Source organism: Scyliorhinus torazame, chromosome 14 (genome assembly GCF_047496885.1).
Source record: "Scyliorhinus torazame isolate Kashiwa2021f chromosome 14, sScyTor2.1, whole genome shotgun sequence".
Classification (NCBI taxonomy): Eukaryota; Metazoa; Chordata; class Chondrichthyes; order Carcharhiniformes; family Scyliorhinidae; genus Scyliorhinus; species Scyliorhinus torazame.
Window position 1 is genome coordinate 128,388,125 of NC_092720.1, and position 21,653 is coordinate 128,409,777.

General features: G+C 47.9%; 2 protein-coding genes across 2 annotated transcripts in view; one reads left to right on the forward strand and one right to left on the reverse strand.

The window, feature by feature from the left end:
- Positions 1–10,403, forward strand: part of LOC140390032 (uracil nucleotide/cysteinyl leukotriene receptor-like) — a 52,267-nt gene extending 41,864 nt beyond the window's left edge. Inside the window, exon 2 of the mRNA XM_072474876.1 lies at positions 1,578–10,403. Coding sequence (XP_072330977.1) covers positions 1,634–2,632 — 999 coding nt within the window. The 5' untranslated portion in view covers positions 1,578–1,633 and the 3' untranslated portion in view covers positions 2,633–10,403. The remainder of the gene's footprint in view (positions 1–1,577) is intronic.
- LOC140390033 (LIM and senescent cell antigen-like-containing domain protein 2) overlaps positions 1–21,653 on the reverse strand; it is a 217,792-nt gene that overhangs the window by 124,050 nt on the left and 72,089 nt on the right. The window contains exon 4 of the mRNA XM_072474877.1: positions 15,149–15,269. Coding sequence (XP_072330978.1) covers positions 15,149–15,269 — 121 coding nt within the window. The remainder of the gene's footprint in view (positions 1–15,148; positions 15,270–21,653) is intronic.

Here is a 21,653-nt window from a genome sequence, read left to right on the forward strand (position 1 = left end):
GGGTGGATCCGTCTTACAGGGAGCTCAGCGCTGCAGTGGGCTGTATTGTCCTAGAGGCAGCATGGGTGGCATTTCAGCACACACAGGGCGGCAAAGTTTGAGGTGGGGCTCGTACCTGAGTTCAGCATCATGTGCACGATGTGTGAGGAAGGGGGGAGGGGGGAAGAATGGGTGAGATACCCTCAATTACGACTCAAGAGAGAAGATTGATAATTCAAAGGTTTCATTATCAAAGAACCAGACAGCTGCCGAGAGGTGTGCTCACTGCACGCTGCCCACTGAACATTACCTTATATACAGTTCCCTGGGGGGGCGGAGCCAGAGGCGGAGTCCCCCACTTTTCCAAACCCGGTCTAAAGGGATCATCACATTAAAGGTACAGTTATACAGTTATCATTCATCACAATGGGTTTTCTTTTTTTTTAAATATATTCATTAAAGTTTTTTAACACAATTTTTCTCCCTTACAAAAAATAACCACCCCCCCCCCCCCCCGTAACAAAAAAAAACGAGAAATCGCGCAGAGCAAGATATATACATGGCAAAATGATATATTTACACAGCTTTGTACACTGGCCCTCACCCGTACGTGCCAGTTTTCCCCAACCCTTCATGTTATCTCTTGCTCACCCACCCTCCCAGGCAGTCCCCCCTTTCCCCCCCTCCCCTCCCCCTCCCAGGGTGTCGTCCCCCCCCCCAAGGTTGCTGCTGCTGCTGACCGACCTTCCTCTAACGGTCCGCGAGATAGTCTAGGAACGGTTGCCACCGCCTGTAGAACCCCTGCGCAGACCCTCTCAAGGCGAACTTAATCCTCTCCAACTTTATGAACCCAGCCATATCATTTATCCAGGCCTCCAGGCTGGGGGGCTTCACCTCCTTCCACATTAGCAAGATCCTTCGCCGGGCTACTAGGGACGCAAAGGCCAGAATGCCGGCCTCTTTCGCCACCTGCACTCCCGGTTCGTCCACTACTCCAAATATTGCTAGCCCCCAGCTTGGCTTGACCCGGACTTTCACCACCTGAGATATTGCTCCCGCCACTCCCCTCCAGAACCCCTCCAGTGCCGGGCATGACCAAAACATATGGACATGGTCCGCCGGGCTCCCTGAGCACCTTCGACATCTGTCCTCCACCCCAAAGAACCTACTCAACCTCGCCCCCATCAAGTGCGCTCTGTGGACCACCTTAAATTGTATCAGGCTGAGCCTGGCACACGAGGAGGAGGAATTAACCCTACCTAGGGCATCAGCCCACAGACCTTCCTCAATTTCCTCCCGCAGCTCCTCCTCCCATTTACCCTTCAGCTCCTCTACTAGCGCTTCCCCCTCTTCTTTCATCTCCTGGTATATCGCCGACACCTTGCCCTCCCCGACCCATACACCCGAGATCACCCTATCTTGAACTTCTTGTGCCGGGAGCAACGGGAATTCCCTCACCTGTCGCCTCACAAAAGCCCTCACCTGCATACACAATGGGTTTTCAATCAGGGGATGTACAGAGTTGAGTTAATTGGGTAGCTAACATGGGGGACTGTGAGATGAGGAACAGGGGGTTGACACGGTTCTTTGTTTTGCAGATGCCCATTGACGTTTCTCGAAGTCTGCACTCTCACAGAGCGGGGAAACCTTACTAATGGCCTATTCGATGATCCTCAACAATGCCAGTGGTCCGCAGTGCACGCAGGAGAGCAGCGAAGAGAATCTTTTCTTCTCCTCTTTCTACGGGGTGGTTTTCGTGCTGGCCTTTGTTGGCAACATTATCGCCGTCTGGGTTTTCTCCTGTGATAAGAACCCCAACACCACCACCAACATCTACCTGATGCACCTGGCGGTGGCCGATCTCTCCTACGTGCTGATTCTGCCCATGCGGATGGTCTACCACCTGAGCCAGAACCATTGGCCATTCGGCGAGGTGCCCTGCCGAATCACCGGCTTCCTCTTCTACCTGAACATGTACGCCAGCATTATCTTCCTGACCGGCATCAGCGCTGATCGCTTCCTGGCCATCGTGTACCCAGTGAGGTCCATGCGCATCCGGAAGCCGCTCTACGCCAACGTGGTCTGCATCATCCTGTGGGTGGTCATCGTGGTGGGGGTGGCCCCGATGCTCGGGGCGCCACAAACCCTCCAGACAGGCAATGCCACCACCATGTGCCTCCAGCTGTACCGCGAAAAGACCTCGAGCTTCGCCCTGGTGCCCCTCACGGTGGGGTTCGTTGTTCCATTCGTGATCACGGTGACCTGCTACCTACTGATCATCCGCAGCCTGCGCAGGGGGAACCGCATCGAGAGGCACCTGAAGGACAAGGCCATCAAAATGATCATCCTGGTCCTGACCATCTTCCTCATCTGTTTTGTGCCCTACCACATCAACCGATATGTTTACATCCTGTTCACCAGCACCGTCCACGCCAGCTGCCGAGATAGGAAGCTCATCGCCCTCAGCAATCGCGTCACTTCCTGCCTAACCAGCCTCAACAGCTGCCTCGATCCCGTCGTTTACTTTTTCGTGGGAGAGAAGTTCCGCGAGCGGTTCTGTCACTTTGTCTGTGGCCAGCGGAAACGGGCGCAGTCAGTCAGTCACGAGACCAAAACAAATGAGAGCTCTCTCAGTGGCAAGTCTGAGCTGTAGTCCCGCAAGTAACCAATCAGCAATACCTCATCGCTGTGTTAGGAGTCTGTGCGTGTGCGTGTGTGTGTGTGTGTGTGTGAGTGTGTGTGTCTTTGCGTGTTTGCTCAGTTGGGCTCAATCATCACAGCATGGAGATCTGAGCCAGCACGCAACCTCAGCTACTGCACGCCAGTGAGATCACAGCCACTGCACGCCAGTGAGATCACAGCCAGTACACGCCAGTGAGATCACAGCCACTGCACACCAGTGAGATCACAGCCAGTACACGCCAGTGAGATCACAGCCACTGCACACCAGTGAGAACTCAGCCAGTACACGCAAGTGAGAACACAGCCAGTACACGCCAGTGAGATCTCAGCCAGTACACGCCAGTGAGATCACAGCCACTGCACACCAGTGAGAACTCAGCCAGTACACGCCAGTGAGAACACAGCCAGTACACGCCAGTGAGATCTCAGCCAGTACACGCCAGTGAGAACACAGCCAGTACATGCCAGTGAGATCTCAGCCAGTACACGCCAGTGAGAACTCAGCCAGTACACGCCAGTGAGATCACAGCCACTGCACACCAGTGAGAACTCAGCCAGTACACGCCAGTGAGAACACAGCCAGTACACGCCAGTGAGATCTCAGCCAGTACACGCCAGTGAGAACACAGCCAGTACATGCCAGTGAGATCTCAGCCAGTACACGCCAGTGAGAACTCAGCCAGTACACGCCAGTGAGAACACAGCCAGTACACGCCAGTGAGAACACAGCCAGTACACGCCAGTGAGAACTCACCCAGTACACGCCAGTGAGAACTCACCCAGTACACGCCAGTGAGAACTCAGCCAGTACACGCCAGTGAGAACTCAGCCAGTGTGCATCAATGAGATTTCAGCCACTGCACACCAGTGGGATCTTAGACAGTGACGCCAATGAAATTTCACCCAGTGCCTGCCAGTTAGATCTCAGGCCATGTGTACCAGTGAGACCTGAGCCAGTACACGCCAGGAAGAACTCAGCCAGTACACGCCAGTGTGAACTCAGCCAGTACACGCCAGTGAGAACTCAGCCAGTACACGCCAGTACACGCCAGTGTGAACTCAGCCAGTACACGCCAGTGAGACCTCAGCCAGTACACGCCAGTGAGAACTCAGCCAGTACACGCCAGTGAGAACACAGCCAGTACACGCCAGTGAGAACACAGCCAGTACATGCCAGTGAGAACTCAGCCTGTACACGCCAGTGAGAACACAGCTAGTACACGCCAGTGAGAACACAGCCAGTACATGCCAGTGAGAACACAGCCAGTACATGCCAGTGAGAACTCAGCCAGTGCACGCCAGTGAGAACTCAGCCAGTACACGCCAGTGAGAACTCAGCCAGTACACGCCAGTGAGAACACAGCCAGTACATGCCAGTGAGAACTCAGCCAGTACATGCCAGTGAGAACTCAGCCAGTACACGCCAGTGAGAACACAGCCAGTACATGCCAGTGAGAACTCAGCCAGTACACGCCAGTGAGAACTCAGCCAGTACACGCCAGTGAGAACTCAGCCAGTACACGCCAGTGAGAACTCAGCCAGTACACGCCAGTGAGAACACAGCCAGTACATGCCAGTGAGAACTCAGCCAGTGCACGCCAGTGAGAACTCAGCCAGTACACGCCAGTGAGAACACAGCCAGTACATGCCAGTGAGAACTCAGCCAGTACACGCCAGTGAGAACTCAGCCAGTACACGCCAATGAGAACACAGCCAGTACATGCCAGTGAGAACTCAGCCAGTGCACGCCTGTGAGAACTCAGCCAGTACACGCCAATGAGAACACAGCCAGTACATGCCAGTGAGAACTCAGCCAGTGCACGCCAGTGAGAACTCAGCCAGTACACGCCAGTGAGAACTCAGCCAGTACACGCCCGTGAGAACACAGCCAGTACATGCCAGTGAGAACTCAGCCAGTACACGCCAGTGAGAACTTAGCCAGTACACGCCAGTGAGAACTTAGCCAGTACACGCCAGTGAGAACTCAGCCAGTACACACCAGTGAGAACTCAGCCAGTACATGACAGTGAGAACTCAGCCAGTGCATGCCAGTGACACCTCAGCCAGTGCATGCCAGTGAGAACTCAGCCAGTACACACCAGTGAGAACTCAGCCAGTACACGCCAGTGAGAACTCAGCCAGTGCATGCCAGTGACACCTCAGCCAGTGCATGCCAGTGAGAACTCAGCCAGTACACGCCAGTGAGACCTCAGCCAGTACACGCCAGTGACACCTCAGGCAGTACACACCAGTGAGAACTCAGCCAGTACACGCCAGTGAGAACTTAGCCAGTGCACGCCAGTGATAACTCAGCCAGTGCATGCTAGTGAGTCCTCAGCCAGTACACGCCAGTGAGAACTCAGCCAGTACACGCCAGTGATAACTCAGCTAGTACACGCCAGTGAGAACTCAGCCAGTACACGCCAGTGAGAACTCAGCCAGTACACGCCAGTGAGACCTCAGCCAGTACACGCCAGTGAGAACTCAGCCAGTACATGCCAGTGAGAACTCAGCCAGTGCACGCCAGTGATAACTCAGCCAGTGCATGCCAGTGAGACCTCAGCCAGTACACGCCAGTGAGAACTCAGCCAGTACACGCCAGTGAGAACTCAGCCAGTGCACGCCAGTGATAACTCAGCCAGTGCATGCTAGTGAGAACCCAGCCAGTACTTGCTAGTGAGAACTCAGCCAGTGCACGCCAGTGATAACTCAGCCAGTACACGCCAGTGAGAACTCAGCCAGTGCACGCCAGTGATAACTCAGCCAGCACTTGCTAGTGAGAACTCAGCCAGTGCATGCTAGTGAGAACTCAGCCAGTACACGCCAGTGAGAACTCAGCCAGTGCACGCCAGTGATAACTCAGCCAGTACTTGCTAGTGAGACCTCAGCCAGTGCATGCCAGTGAGACCTCAGCCAGTGCTCGCCAGTGATAACTCAGCCAGTGCATGAACTCAGCCAGTACTTGCTAGTGAGACCTCAGGCAGCCCATGCCAGTGAGAACTCAGGTAGTGTACACCAATGAGACCTCAGCCAGTGCATGCCAGTGAAATGCTGATAGAAATGCTAGTGAAGATATCAATGAAACTATGAGTGTATCTGTGATGTAATTATTCAGCGTCTGGACATAAGGGAGTATCTTTATCATTTCGATGACCTTTTGTGGAAACTTTAAAAATGTGTGTATGTGTATGTTAGTGTGAGAGTGTGTCCATATCTGTGTCTTTGTCTGGATGTATGTGGCTCTCTCTCGATATCAGGTCGGGGCTAATGATTGAGCTCGGGGACATTCAGCGACCAGTTCCATGAATAGGTTGAAAACCGGGATGTTCTCCCATATCTGGAATGGTCCAAGAAAATATTCAGTGGAAGAGTGAGGCGGTTGAGGTGGCTGTCGGGGAGGGGAGGCAGGGAAGATGGGTTGGTGGGGCAGGGGGTGTCGGGGTGTGATGATAGTCATGGGAAGTTGTGTGGGGGACTGGGGTGCAAGCTTGCTCAATGGAAAGATCCAATCATTCTACATGCAAGCTTGGCTACTGCAAGCTTTACAATGGATCCCTTAATAAAAAAGGAAAGTTGCCAGTTCCAGATTGACAAAAGCTGCCAAGCAGCATACGACTTTCCTTTTATCTTTCTAGATAGGCTTCATCCCTTAGAGAGGCAACACGATAGGACGATTCTCATTCATGCAAAGTGCTTACAATGACGGCAACTTTTAAATGGACATCAAGCACGTTTCTTTGTAAATACAGTTACACCTGTACCTGTGATGTGCACTCTTTTAATTATCCAGGTACATTGAAAGCTGAAAAGCTAATGGGTACTCATCTAAAACCCGAGTCACTAACCAGAACCTCGGCTTCCAATGCCAGCTTGACATGCAGTTGCAGCCATGATGAATAATCACAAGACGCCAGGTGCCTGTCTCCAGCTGGCGGAGAAGTCCTGAGGCTAACAATGCCGGGAGTCAGCCTTCACCAGCCAGGAGGGGGAGCTCTTCCTGAATGACTTCCCTGTCGGTTGCCAGTGCTGACCTGGCACAGATCTCCACTCAATGCTCTTCAGGCTGTGCTTTGGGTGGTCGACTTATTGTTTAACTTGTCCTTTGGGAATCTGCATTGGCTAACGGCCGAAACAAAGTGTGTTACGGGGAACGAGACATGGGCACAGAGCCGGTTCGACCACAAAATGCACAATTCTTTTGATCGGCAAATACCACTCGATTACATGGCTAAGTGCGACTTAGAATTTACAGCACGGAAACAGGTCATTCATCCCAACTGGCCCTTAGTAGCATTCACGCTTCACATCAGACCCCTCTCACCGTACTTCACCCTACCCTAGACTAACATTGCCCAATAGTGCCCCCTCCCCCCGCTATGTGTTAATCCAATATTGTGGCGATAATCTAATGTGCCATGTTCCATTTTGTTACTGGTTGCTCTTGGAGCTATGATCTCGGAGACATATCACCGCGTACCCTTACTGAGTCATTTCAAAAATGCACAATTCTCCCCTTGTCAGCTTCCCTCATGGGGAAAAGATTCTCACACAGTAAATGCATTGCGTGACTTTGTCTCTTTGTTGCAACGAGCACAATGAGCTCACTTCTACACAATGCCCCCTGGGACAGCTCTAATACCACCCGGTCAGTCGTCATCATCACAGGGAGGCCATTCAGCTCATTGTATCTGTGTCACATGCTAGTACCAGCTGGAGCTATCACCTTTCCTGCGCCTCCCCCGAGCCCTTCACATTACTCGGCTTTCTAAATATTATAGCCTCTGCAACAGAAGCTCCCCCACAAAACCCTGTGAAACACGAGTCATTCTGACAATCCTCTGCACATGAAACCATTTCCTCTAATGATAACAATAATCTTTATTAGTATCACAAGTAGGCTTACATTAACAGTGCAATGAAGTTACTGTGAAAATCTCCTAGTCGCCACATTGCGGCGCCTGTTCGGGTACACAGAGGGAGAATTCAGAATGTCCAAATTACCTAACAAACACTTATTTCGGGACTTGTGGGAGGAAACCGGAGCACCCGGAGGAAACCCACGCAGACACGGGGAGAACGTGCAGAATCTGCACAGACAGTGACCCAAGCCGGGAAGCAAACCTGGGACCCTTGAGCTGTGAAGCAACAGTGCTAACCACTGTGCTACCGTGTCGAGCTCTAACCCCCACCTTCACTTTTTCAGCAATAATCCTCAATTTGTGCACCCCTCCGTGTTACCAATTCTCTGACCACTGGGAACAACATGCCAGTATTTATCCTCTCAAAAACTTGATTTTGTTTTTTGGAAGCACCTTTCTGATCCCTCATCAGCCTTCCCTGTCCCAGCAAGGCACACACAAAAAGCATTTCGCGATCTCTAGCCCTCCTTCCCGGCGATAGTGCAGTGAATGTTCCCAGCTACCACTCCAGGCCTCTTGGCTAATGGGATACCTTGCACACAATATTCCAACGATAGCCAAGGATCAGTCGTGATACAGCCAATCCCGTTAAACAATAATAATAATCTTTATTATTATTGTCACAAGTAGGCTTACATTAACACTGCAATCAAACCCCTGGTCAGAACTGACAGAAACTTATTACCACTATGGCAATTCATATCCATGTTCGGTATATAGCAGATTGTATTATATAACACTATAATAAATGGCAGTTAGCTTTGATGTGGAAATATTATTTAATGTCGATGATTTGCTGAGCTGAATAACAGCAGCATTGTGACCTTCCTCACCTCGTTCCGCCTTCTCTGGGGTCAGTTCCCCCAGAACTCTCCGAACATTTGCCCTAGCGGCCATTCTGCCTAATCCAGACTACACAGCCCGCAGAGTGCCATTTTAACGCCAACAAAATGGGCAGGTATGGACTGGGCGGGAAGTCAAAATGTTTATATTTTATAGTTAGGTTCTGTGGAGGTGGGACAGTGGATGTGGCCCATGCTGCTCCCAGGAGAGGGCCTGGTATTTAAGATATTATTGTTAGGTCGCCAGCCACATATTGAGCCACAATTTCCAACTTAGTTCTGGCCCTCCGGGTTTCCTGTGACTGCAGAAAGCTGCAGCTGAAGGAAGGGGCGGGACTGTGAGATTGGGAAAGGCGAGGCCTCACCACCGGGTGGCAGAATCAAGCACACTTAGCTCATCCAAAACCTGTCTGTAACACAGTCCAACTCACTGTTTCTTTCTCACTATCACATTCCAACTCACTGTTACTTTCTCACTAACACATTCCAACTCACTGTTACTTTCTCACTATCACATTCCAACTCACTGTTACTTTCTCACTATCACATTCCAACTCACTGTTACTTTCTCACTATCACATTCCAACTCACTGTTACTTTCTCACTAACACATTCCAACTCACTGTTACTTTCTCACTATCACATTCCAACTCACTGTTACTTTCTCACTAACACATTCCAACTCACTGTTACTTTCTCACTAACACATTCCAACTCACTGTTACTTTCTCACTATCACATTCCAACTCTGTTACTTTCTCACTATCACATTCCAACTCACTGTTACTTTCTCACTAACACATTCAACTCACTGTTACTTTCTCACTATCACATTCCAACTCACTGTTACTTTCTCACTAACACATTCCAACTCACTGTTACTTTCTCACTAACACATTCCAACTCACTGTTACTTTCTCACTATCACATTCCAACTCACAGTTACTTTCTCACTTACACAGTCCAATTCACTGTTACTTTCTCACTTACACAGTCCAACTCACTGTTACTTTCTCACTAACACATTCAACTCACTGTTACTTTCTCACTATCACATTCCAACTCACTGTTACTTTCTCACTTACACAGTCCAACTCACTGTTACTTTCTCACTAACACATTCCAACTCACTGTTACTTTCTCACTAACACATTCCAACTCACTGTTACTTTCTCACTATCACATTCCAACTCACAGTTACTTTCTCACTTACACAGTCCAATTCACTGTTACTTTCTCACTTACACAGTCCAACTCACTGTTACTTTCTCACTAACACATTCAACTCACTGTTACTTTCTCACTATCACATTCCAACTCACTGTTACTTTCTCACTAACACATTCCAACTCACTGTTTCATTCTCACTATCACATTCCAACTCACTGTTACTTTCTCACTAACACATTCCAACTCACTGTTAATTTCTCACTAACACAGTCCAACTCACTGTTATTTTCTCACTAACACATTCCAACTGACTGTTACTTTCTCACTAACACATTCCAACTCACTGTTACTCTCTCTACAACACACTCCGGCCTCACTTATACTCTGTGTACAACACACTCCAACCTCACTGTTATGATCTGTATAACACACTCCAACCTCACTGTTATGATCTGTATAACACACTCCAACCTCACTGATACTCTCTCTATAACACACTCCAGCCTCACTGTTACTCTGTGTATAACACACTCCAGCCTCACTGTTACTCTGTGTATAACACATTCCAACCTCACTGTTACTATCTGTATAACACACTCCAACCTCAGTTACCCTCTGTAGAACACACTCCAACCTCACTGTTACTCTCTCTAGAACACAGTCCAGACTCATTGTAACTCTGTGTACAACACACTCCAACCTCACTGTTACTCTCTCTATAACACACTCCAACCTCACTGTTACTCTCTGTATAACACGTGGGGCAGCACGGTAGCCTTGTGGATAGCACAATTGCTTCACAGCTCCAGGGTCCCAGGTTCGATTCTGGCTTGGGTCACTGTCTGTGCGGAGTCTGCACATCCTCCCCGTGTGTGCGTGGGTTTCCTCCGGGTGCTCCGGTTTCCTCCCACAGTCCAAAGATGTGCGGGTTAGGTGGATTGGCCATGATAAATTGCCCTTAGTGTCCAAAATTGCCCTTAGTGTTGGGTGGGGTTACTGGGTTATGGGGATAGGGTGGCGGTGTTGACCTTGGGTAGGGTGCTCTTTCCAAGAGCCGGTGCAGACTCGATGGGCCGAATGGCCTCCTTCTGCACTGTAAATTCTATGAAATTCTATGAAATTCTATGAACACACTCCATCTCATTGTTACTCTCTATAACACACTCCAACCTCACTGTTACTCTCTCTGTAACACACTCCAACCTCACTGTTACTCTCTCTGTAACACACTCCAACCTCACTGTTACTCTCTCTATAACACACTCCAACCTCACTGTTACTCTCTGTATAACACACTCCATCTCATTGTTACTCTCTATAACACACTCCAACCTCACTGTTACTCTCTGTATAACACACTCCATCTCATTGTTACTCTCCATAACACACTCCAACCTCACTGTTACTCTCTCTATAACACACTCCAACCTCACTGTTACTTTATGTATTACTCATTCCAACCTCACTGTTACTCTCTCGATAACACCCTCCAACCTCACTATTACTCTCTGTATAACACACTCTATCTCAATGTTACTCTCTGTATAACAGACCCCATCTCATTGTTACTATCTGTATAACACACTCCATATCATTGTTACTCACTCTATAACAGTCTCCAGCCTCACTGTTATTATCTCTACAACACACTCCGACCTCACTGTTACTCTCTGTATAACACACTCCAACTCATTGTTCTCTCTAAAATACACTCCAACCTCACTGATACTCTCTGTATAACACACTCCAACCTCACTGTTACTCTTTCTATAATGCACTCCAACCTCACTGTTAACCTCTCGCTAACACATTTCAATCTCATTGTTATTCTCTGTATAACACTCCCTAACCTCACTATTACTCTCTCTCTAACACACTCCATGTCATTGATACTCTCTGTAGAGTGTGCTCCAGCCTCACTGTTACAATCTATATACCACACTCTGTCTCAATGTTACTCTATAACACACTTCAACCTCACTGTTACTATCTGTATGACACACTCCTTGCCATTGTTACTCTCTCTATAACACATTTGCCTCACTGTTACTCTCTGTATAACACACTCCAACCTCATTTTAACTCTATAACACATTCCAACATCACTGTTGCTCTCTGTATAACACACTGTATTTCATTGTTATTTTCTCTATAACACATTTGAGTCTCACTGTTACTCTCTCTATAAGACACTCCAACATCACTGATACTCTCTGTATAACACACTGCATCTCATTGTTAGTTTCTCTAGAACACACTCGAACCTCAGTTATGTTCTGTATAACACACTCCATAACATTGTTACTCTCTCTATAACACACTCCAGCCTCAGTTACTCTCTATATAACACACAGCAACCTCATTGTTACTCTTTGTATAACACACTCCAATCTCATTTTTGTTCTCTCTATAACACACTCCAGCCTCACTATTACTCTGTATAACTCACTCCATCTCATTGTTACTCTCTCTATAAGACACTCCAACCTCACTGTTACTCTCTGTGTAACAGACTCCATCTCATTGTCACTGTTACTCGCTGTATAATACTCTCCAGTCTTACTGTTATTATCACTATAACACACTCCAACCTCATTGTTACTCTCTCTATAACACACTCCAACCTCATTGTTACTCTCTCTATCACACACTGCAGGTTCACTGTTACTCTGTGTATAACACATTCCAGCCTCACTGTTACTCTCTGTAGAACACACTCCAACCTCACAGTTTCTCTCTCTATATTACTGTCCAACCTCACTGTTACTCTCTCTATAACACACTCCATTTCATTGTTACTCTCTGTATAACACACTCATAGATTTCATAGAATTTACAGTGCAGAAGGAGGCCATTCTGCACCCGCCCTTGGAAAGAGCACCCCATTTAAGCCCACACTTCCAACCAATCCCCGTAACCCAGTAACCCCACCTAACCTTTTTGGACACTAAGGGCAATTTAACAAGGCCAATCCGCCTAATCTGCGCATCTTTAGACTGTGGGAGGAAACCGGAGCACCCGGAGTAAACCCACGCACACACGGGGAGGATGTGCAGACTCCGCACAGACAGTGACCCAAGCAGGGAATTGAACCTGGGACCCTGGAGCTGTGAAGCAATTGTGCTAACCACTGTGCTACCATGCTGCCTACTCCACCCTCACTGTTACTCTCTCTATAACACACTCCAGCATCACTGTTACTCTCACTATAACATACTCCAACCTCACTGTTTCTCTCTATATAATACACTCCAGTCTCACTATTACTCTCTGTAGAACACACACCAACCTCTTTGTCACTCTCTCTATAACACACTCCAGCCTCACTGTTACCCTCTCTATAACACACTCCAAACTCACTGTTACTCTCTGCATAACACACTCCATCTCACTGTTACTCTCTCTATAACACACTCCGGGCTCATTGTTACTCTCTGTATAACACACTCCAGGCTCATTGTTACTCTCTATATAACACACTCTAGCCTCACTGTTACGCTCTCTATTATAGCACACTCTAGCCTCACCGTTACTCTCTCGATACCACTCCCTCGCATGTTTCAATGTAAATTCCGGGATAATACTGTAAATTCCTGAGATAGTGACTGCAAATGTGCAGCATGTAGCCAGGAACTTTCAGACTGTACGCTGTCTTTCCATCAAGTCCCTTCCTTCTACAAACAGCTCTGCTCTTTCCCTTTCCTGTGCTGCCTCCCCCATTAACGGTTATCCTGTATATAAACAGTGTACAATATCCCTCCTTATCGATGTATTTGTGTCATTTTGACATATTTGAACATTAAATGACACTTTCGCAAATCCTGACTTGACAATCCTTTTTTGGTGTCACATCTTCCTGTGTGTGTAAGATCAATGGAACAAAAACCATTTGAAAAAGTAACAGGATCAGATGTCACAGTCTTCACTCTGGTCAGAGTCACCTACTCACACTGATGCTCAAATCTCAGTGACCAGGCTAGAAGACAACACTGAAATGATGTTTAAGAACAAGACCAGGAGGTCTCCCTTTAAGACCGCAATGAGGAGGAATTCTTTCTCTCCCAGAGGGTCATTATTTGTGGAATCCATTTCCCCAGAGAGCAGTGGAGGCCGGGTCATTGAATTAATCAAGGCCGAGTTGGACAGATTTTTGATCTACAAGGGTTATCGGGGGGGCAGCCAGGAAAGTGGAGTTGATGATCTTAGCAAATGGCAGAGCAGGCTCGAAGGGCCCTTTGACCTCCTCGAGTTCCTCTGCTCTAATGAAACACTTTAATTCTATCATCTAACTGGAAATTAGTTCCTGTGCAAAAGACGCAAGCATACAGAATTCCTACAGTGCAGAGGGAGACCATTCGGCCCATCGAGCCTGCTACGACCCTCCGAAATACCCCACCCTGGCCCACTCCCCCGCCCCATCCCATAACCCCATCTAGCCTTTGGACACTGAGGGGTAATTTTAGCATGACCAATCCACCTAACCTGCACATCTTTGGACTATGGGAGGAAACTGGAGGAAACCCACACAGACAGGGGGAGAATGTGCAGCTCCACACAGGCAGATCCCTTGTAAACATCTCCATTAGATTGTGCATCATGGTCAAACAAATGGCTTTGTTTGGATTAGGTTGATATCTTTAGTACCAGCTCAATTGGCTGGACGGGCGGTTTGTGATGCGGAGTGACGTCTAAAGCGTAGGTTCAATTCCTGCATCGGCCAAAGTTATTCATGAAGGCCCCACCTTCTCAACCTTGCCCCTCAGGTTAACTCACCGCCAGTCAGCTCTCCCCCTCAAAGGGGAAAGCAGCCTATGGTCAGCTGGGTCTGTGACGACATTTCGATTTTACCTTTTCACCTAAAGTAAACTGAGGACAATGTTATTGAAGGGGCTGGTTTAGCACAGCAGGGGCTGGTTTAGCACAGGGCTAAATAGCTAGCTTTTAAAGCAGACCAAGGCAGGCCAGCAGCGCAGGTTCAATTCCCATACCAGCCTCCCCGAACAGGCACCGTAATGTGGCGACTAGGGGCTTTTCACAGTAACTTCATTTGAAGCCTACTTGTGACAATAAGCGATTTTCATTTCATTTCATTTCAAATGGTTCTTGCAATTGTGCAGCTTTCTCTCAGGGCTTTCTCTGAGGGACCCAGGCCCATTTATTTGATGTTAACATAGAACATACATTGCAGAAGGAGGCCATTCGGCCCATAAAGTCTGCACCGACCCACTTAAGCCCTCACTTCCATCCTATCCCCGTAACCCAATAACCCCTCCTAACCTTTTTGTTCACTAAACGCAATTTATCATGGCCAATCCACCTAACCTGCACGTCTTTGGACTGTGGGAGGAAACCGGAGCACCCGGAGGAAACCCACACAGACACAGGGAGAACGTGCAGACTCCGCACAGTGACCCAGCGGGGAATTGAACCTGGGACGCTGGCTGTGAAGCCACAGTGCTATCCACTTGTGCTACCGTGCTGCCGAAAGTTGAGTTGAGGCCTCTTTTTTTTTTTTGCGCTGTGTTTGATCCAGCTGAATTCTGGGTCGGAACATACCTGCCTGCGTTTTTGACAAAGCCCACGTCAGCCAGGGCCACAGAGCAAATCTCACAGCAGAAGCAGTCCGGGTGCCAATTATTGTTCATCGCTTTGATGACACGACCAATGATGAATTCCCCTGGAGAGATAGAAGGAAACAAAATAGAAATGAAACACTAAACGGGCCTCGTTTACGCTCAGTGCCAGCCCCTCTCAACCAGGTAGTGCTGAACAGGTTCAGGGTAGAGAGTGAAAGGCTACCTAACCAAACAAGGGGAAAAAAATCTACCCTAAATGCAACTTGGAGCGAGTGTATCCTGAAGGAGACTCGGAAGGATGTCCATCTGAAAGAATGCTTTCCAAACCATTTGTTTTTTTTTGGTAAAGTTGGGACTATCCAATTTTGCCCAGCGTGCCCTCGGACTTTACCAATGGTCCAACAAAAGGTGAACGAGGGCTGCATGAGTTCTTTATTTTTCTTTATTCCTTGATGGGATGTGGAGGTCACTGGCTGGGTCAGCATTTATTGCCCTTCCCCAAGGGCATTTAGGAGTCAACCACATGCTGTAGTGGGTCTGGAGTCGCATGTAGGCCAGACCAGATAAGGACAGCAGATTTCCTTCCCTAAAGGACATTAATGAACCAGGAGAGTTTTTACGACAATCGACAATGGTTTCATGATCATCGTTAGACTGCTAATTCCATGGTGGGATTATACATGGTGGGATTCGAACCTGGGTCCCAGAGTATTACCCTGGGTTACTAGCCCAGTGACAATATCACTGTGCCACTGCTTGCCATGTTTGAAATTACTTTCTTTGTGGTAGAGACTGGGGTAGTATGACAAACACAACTAAATTACAGTGAAACATCACGTTTACTGACATCCTGAGGACTGGCAGTGGCTGTTGTGTTTTCACACGTGTCCTTTTCAAAATGGTCATTGTGTATAATGAAGGGCTGTGGAGAAATTGAAACCCCCTCGGTACGGGCTGGGAGAGTGACTGTGGGGAAATTGAAACCCCCTCGGTACGGGCTGGGAGAGTGACTGTGGGGAAATTGAAACCCCCTCGGTACAGGCTGGGAGAGTGACTGTGGGCAAATTGAAACCCCCTCGGTACGGGCTGGGAGAGTGACTGTGGGCAAATTGAAACCCGCTCGGTCCAGGCTGGGAGAGTGACTGTGGGAGGGGAATCTAATCTTGGGAATCTGTGGGTGCGTAAATGAATTCAATAACAATCCATCCGTCATCAGGATCTGATACACCGTTTAAATATTTTAAAGGGTTGTGTCAGGCCCCTGTACCGAAATTAAATAGATTTGTTATATTGATGATTGTCCAGACTTTGGGAGTATTTGAGATTTAAGAGTGTGTGTCTCATCTTTTATTGAACAAGTTAAGTGGGGGGGGCCAGTGGCACCGTGATTAGCACCGATGCCTGACAGTGCCAGGGACCCGGATTCAATTCCGGCCTCGGGTGACTGAGTTGAGTCTGCACGTTCTCCCCGAGTCTGCGTGAGTTTCCTCTGGGTGCTCTGGTTTCCTCCCATAGTCCAAAAATGTGCAGGTTAGGTGGATTCGCCATGCTAAATTGCCTCTTAGTGTCCAAAGAAGAGCACGTTGTAGTGATCTCTGTATGTAGTAATACGTAATCAAGTAATGTTAAGCAAGTACGGGCAAACGGACACTAGATGGCCACACTACCAAGACCTATAAAAAGGTTTCCCCACTCTTTCCTAGAGAAGAGTGTGGTGATATACATCACTGTAAGTACACAAAGGGTTAATGTACATACACTACACCTAGCTAGACACTATAGGGAACACCAGAGACATGACACACAGACAGTCAACCAATAGGTCAGTAAGATAGGACATGACCAATGGGCAGTCAGGATACACACAGAGGTGACACTACCACAGGAGGGCATTACACCAACCCATATAAAAGGACACATCACACATGCTCAGTCTCTTTCCAGTGGAGACACTCAGTGAGTACAGACACAGGGTTGATTGAACATCACTCCCACCACGTGGATTGTAGCAGACTGGTTCGTCAGTCTGAGTAGCTATAGCAGGATTAACAGTAGCGTCGAATCCAAGTAGGAGAATTGTTAATAGTTTAATAAACGTGTTAAAGCTATCTCCAAGTCTGAACCTTCCTTTGTCAGAGTGCACATCAAGGAAGCAGCTTATGCTACGACAAGAGCCTAACAAAACATGGTTCCTGGAGTGAACTGTTAAATCCATATAGTTGCAACTCAACAAACAGTGACAACCAGCAACAACAGCCAGGCAAGATGATGTTCGGGATTCCGGTTCCACAACCGTTCAGGTACCAAGGCAATCTCAGTGAAAACTGGTGTTGGTTCAGGCAGAGATTCGAGATCTACCTGGTAGCGTCCGACCTAGAAGGCGTGGCGGATGCAGAGAAAATAAAGCTTCTACTTACCATCGCGGGTCCAGAAGCAGCTGAAATCTTCCAGACCTTCAAATACCCAAAGGGGCAAAACAAGAGCGCCTTCCAGGCAGTCCTGGACAAATTCCAAGAATTCTGCGAGGAACATACAAGAAGAAAAGGTAAAAGAGGCGCCAAAACACACCGCGAGGTAGGCTTGCAGCAACGAACGGCAGTTTTGAATTGCAGCCATCTTGGAAAAGGTGCTGCACATGCGCAGTTGCGCGAAGAGCGCACAGAACGGGAAGGTCCGTTTGCACATGCGCGAGAAGTCGTGCATGCGCAATTGAGAACAAGGCCCCAAGTAAAGGAACAGCGATCTGCGCATGCGCAATCGCTTCCTACGCACTACGTCACAAGCGTCATGATGTCCCGGGCCACGCCCACTTAAAGGGGAAATGTCCCAAAACATGGGGAAAAAGAATTTACGCCTCAAAACCCGTTTATTTCACCTGGAACGACAGCACAATGCCTGAAATTCGACCAGTAGCTGAAAGTAACCTCCGCAGAACCCTGCAACAAGCAGTTAGCACCACCCAAAGAGATGGTACAGTCCTTGAAGACTGTGACTCAGACCTTGAATTCTTCTCTGGACATCGCAAGCCCAATGCCAGCTCCAACACAAAACGTGATGATATGGTCTTGGAAGACAACGACTCAGACAAAGCTTTCACCTTGGGAGGATACCCCAGTACCAAATCCGAACCGCAACTAGGCATGTTGTACATTGAAGACCCCGACGATGAGTTCTTTGGATTGGGGAATCTTCAGCCCAGCATATATGACATCCCGACTCGTGAGTGCAGGATTATGTTGCGGCCTGACATCAAGAGACAGAGAGCGGTACAAGCCCACAGAGAGCAGCCTGCTGCCACACAGAGAGTGGTCCATGCACCACGAAGGGTCCCCGACTCCAGACAGAGAGTGGTCCACGCACCACAAAGGGTCCCAGCCTCCACACAGAAAGCGATGAAAGACTCCACAGTGAGCTCGTGGACAGAGTCCACGATAGAAGCAATGCAAGACTCCAGAGCGCAGTCCTTGCATGAACAAGAAGTGACTCGAGCGACACAAGCCTCCACAGAGAGCTCGTGGACAGACTCCACGATAGAAGCAATGCAAGACTCCAGAGCGCAGTCCTTGCATGAACAAGAAGTGATGACAGTTTCCACAGAGAGACCAATGCACGATTCCACACAAGGAACAGTGCAAGACTCCACAGAGGGAGTGACACAAGCCTCCACAGTGAGCTCGTGGACAGCCTCCATGATAGAAGCAATGCAAGACTCCAAAGCGCAGTCCTTGCATGAACAAGACCATGAGGGTCTAGCAACCTCCTCTGAGCAACCTGCAGCATACAATGCAAGTCTGCCATGCTCAAGTGAACAACAGAAAGACTATGACAGTCTGCCAAGCTCAAGTGTACAGCAAGCAGACTATGACAGTCTACCATGCTCCAGTGAACAAGAAGAAGACTCTGACAGTCTACCACGCTCAAGTGTACAGCAAGCAGACTCTGACAGTCTACCACGCTCCAGTGAACAAGAAGAAGACTGACGGTCTACCCAGCTCAAGTGTACAGCAAGCAGACTATGACAGTCCACCCAGATAATTTGAGCCACCAGAAGAAGACTCTGACGGTCTACCCAGCTCAAGTGAATGACAAGAAGACACTGAGGCTCTACCCACTGTATGTGAGACAAGGGACGACGGCATCCCACTTCCCATACCAGACGCGACAGACCTCAGCTAGTGTGTATAGAGGCACTCGACAATCACAGTGAGACTACTGGTGACTCCGGTGACATCACGTTACTTCAAACCTCATTCTTTCGAGCCTCTCCACAAGCAAATGCATTCCTAAATGTTTTGACTCCGGACAGGGAGCATCAAGAAACCCCAGAAGATGCAAGTGCACCTGAAATGACTCCGGACAGGGAGCATCAAGAAATCTCAGCTGACTTAAGTGAACCTGCAATGACTCCGGGCGGGGAGCATCAAGAAACCAAAGCTGGTTCAGGTGAAACAGACCAGACTCCAGACGGGGAGCATCGACAAACCAAAACTGACTCAGGTGAAACAGACCAGACTCCAGACGGGGAGCATCGACAAGCCAAAGCTGATTCAAGTAAGCCAGACATGACTCCAGATGGGGAGCACCGCGAACTCAGTGACGGCACGCTCAAGGAGACAGCAGACGCCACAAAGCACGCTGACACGAGTAACTGTGTGAAGGACTCGTATTATCCACAGAGTGTGGTCCTTGAGTACAGCAAACACGACAACAAAACCAACCACAACAACAACATCAGAAACAATGGCAAGAAGCGTACCAAAGGCAACAACGTCGACAACAAGCACGACAATGCCAATGGAACTATGACTGGTACGACATGGTACAACTCTGCAAATGAGGGACACTGTTACTGCTCAGCTCAGTACAATGACATACCATGGCAGGACGATGAATCTTACCAATTCACGTTTGCTGCACTACCAACAGGCAACCTGGCTTTCAGGACAAATGCCATCAAGAATTACCACCACAAGCATCGAAAGAAAAGAAAAAAAGAGTCCAAATCCGACAACAAAGTGATTTGACCATTTCTTGGTTCCTACAGCACCACTGATGGCGTTTACAATGCAATGCCACCATCAACATCACCAACTCACCAACCAAACAAGAAAGCCACTCGACCATAATAATTAATGAACTTTGGACTCATGCATATGATTTGGACTTATTGTTTAATAATCACTGTTATCATAACTTGTACAGAGTATCACTCATCTACCTAGTTTGTTCAATTTTCTTTAACACTGTACAGAAAATATGTAACACGAAAAAAGGGGGGATGTGGTGATATACATCACTGTAAGTACACAAAAGGTTAATGTACATACACTACACCTAGCTAGACACTAGAGGGAACACCAGAGACATGACACACAGACAGTCAACCAATAGGTCAGTAAGATAGGACACGACCAATGGGCAGTCACGATACACACAGAGGTGACACTACCACAGGAGGGCATTACACCAACCCATATAAAAGGACACATCACACATGCTCAGTCTCTTTCCAGTGGAGTCACTCAGTGAGTACAGACACAGGGTTGATTGAACATCACTCCTACCACGTGGATTGTAGCAGACTGGTTCGTCAGTTGAATAGCTATAGCAGGATTAACAGTAGCGTCGAATCCAGGTAGGAGAATTGTTAATAGTTTAATAAACGTGTTAAAGCTATCTCGATGTCTGAACCTTCCTTTGTCAGAGTGCACATCAAGGAAGCAGCTTATGCTACAACAAGAGCATAACAAAACAGAGAGTGTGTAAGGTGTGTGGAGAGTACAGAAGGGAAACAGCTAGAGAGAAGAAGTTACAGATCTTAGTATATTCCATTATCTTATTTAATAGTTTAATCTATAATTATTTGTTTGTTTACTAGTTCAGTATTGAAGTAAAAGAACTCACTAGTTTGTTTAATATTACTCATTAAATTATTTTGTCATCACTGGAAGACTACGTCCATATTTCAACAACTCGGCTAGACAAATGGAGTAATATATATATTACAAAATAGTAATACAACACAAGTTACAGAGATAAGGCAGGGGAGTGGGCCTAGGTAGGGTGCTCTTTCAGAGGGTTCGTGCAGACTCGATGGGCCGAATGGCTCTTTCTGCACTATAGGAATTCCATGGTTCTATGGGACTGTCAATAGTGTCTGTTTTGTGAGTGTCAGTTTGTACAGATATACAGGTGAATTGGTATCACCCACAATCCCGTTCAACCCCAAACAATCTTTGGATCTTTCTTTTCTCGGACGACCCAGTAACAAAGCAAAGAATCAATTGATTCAATGACCCAGGATAGGTGAAAAACTAGAAGAAAGAATAAGATTTAAAATTTCAAGGACTCAATTTGACACAGTGAATGGGACTAGGAACAACAATCAACACTGTTGACTGAACAGAGTTAGATACACAAACGTGCTCACATCCATGTCAACACATAGACGAAGGCTCAGATGAGAAAAGCGGCGTGCAGCTCAT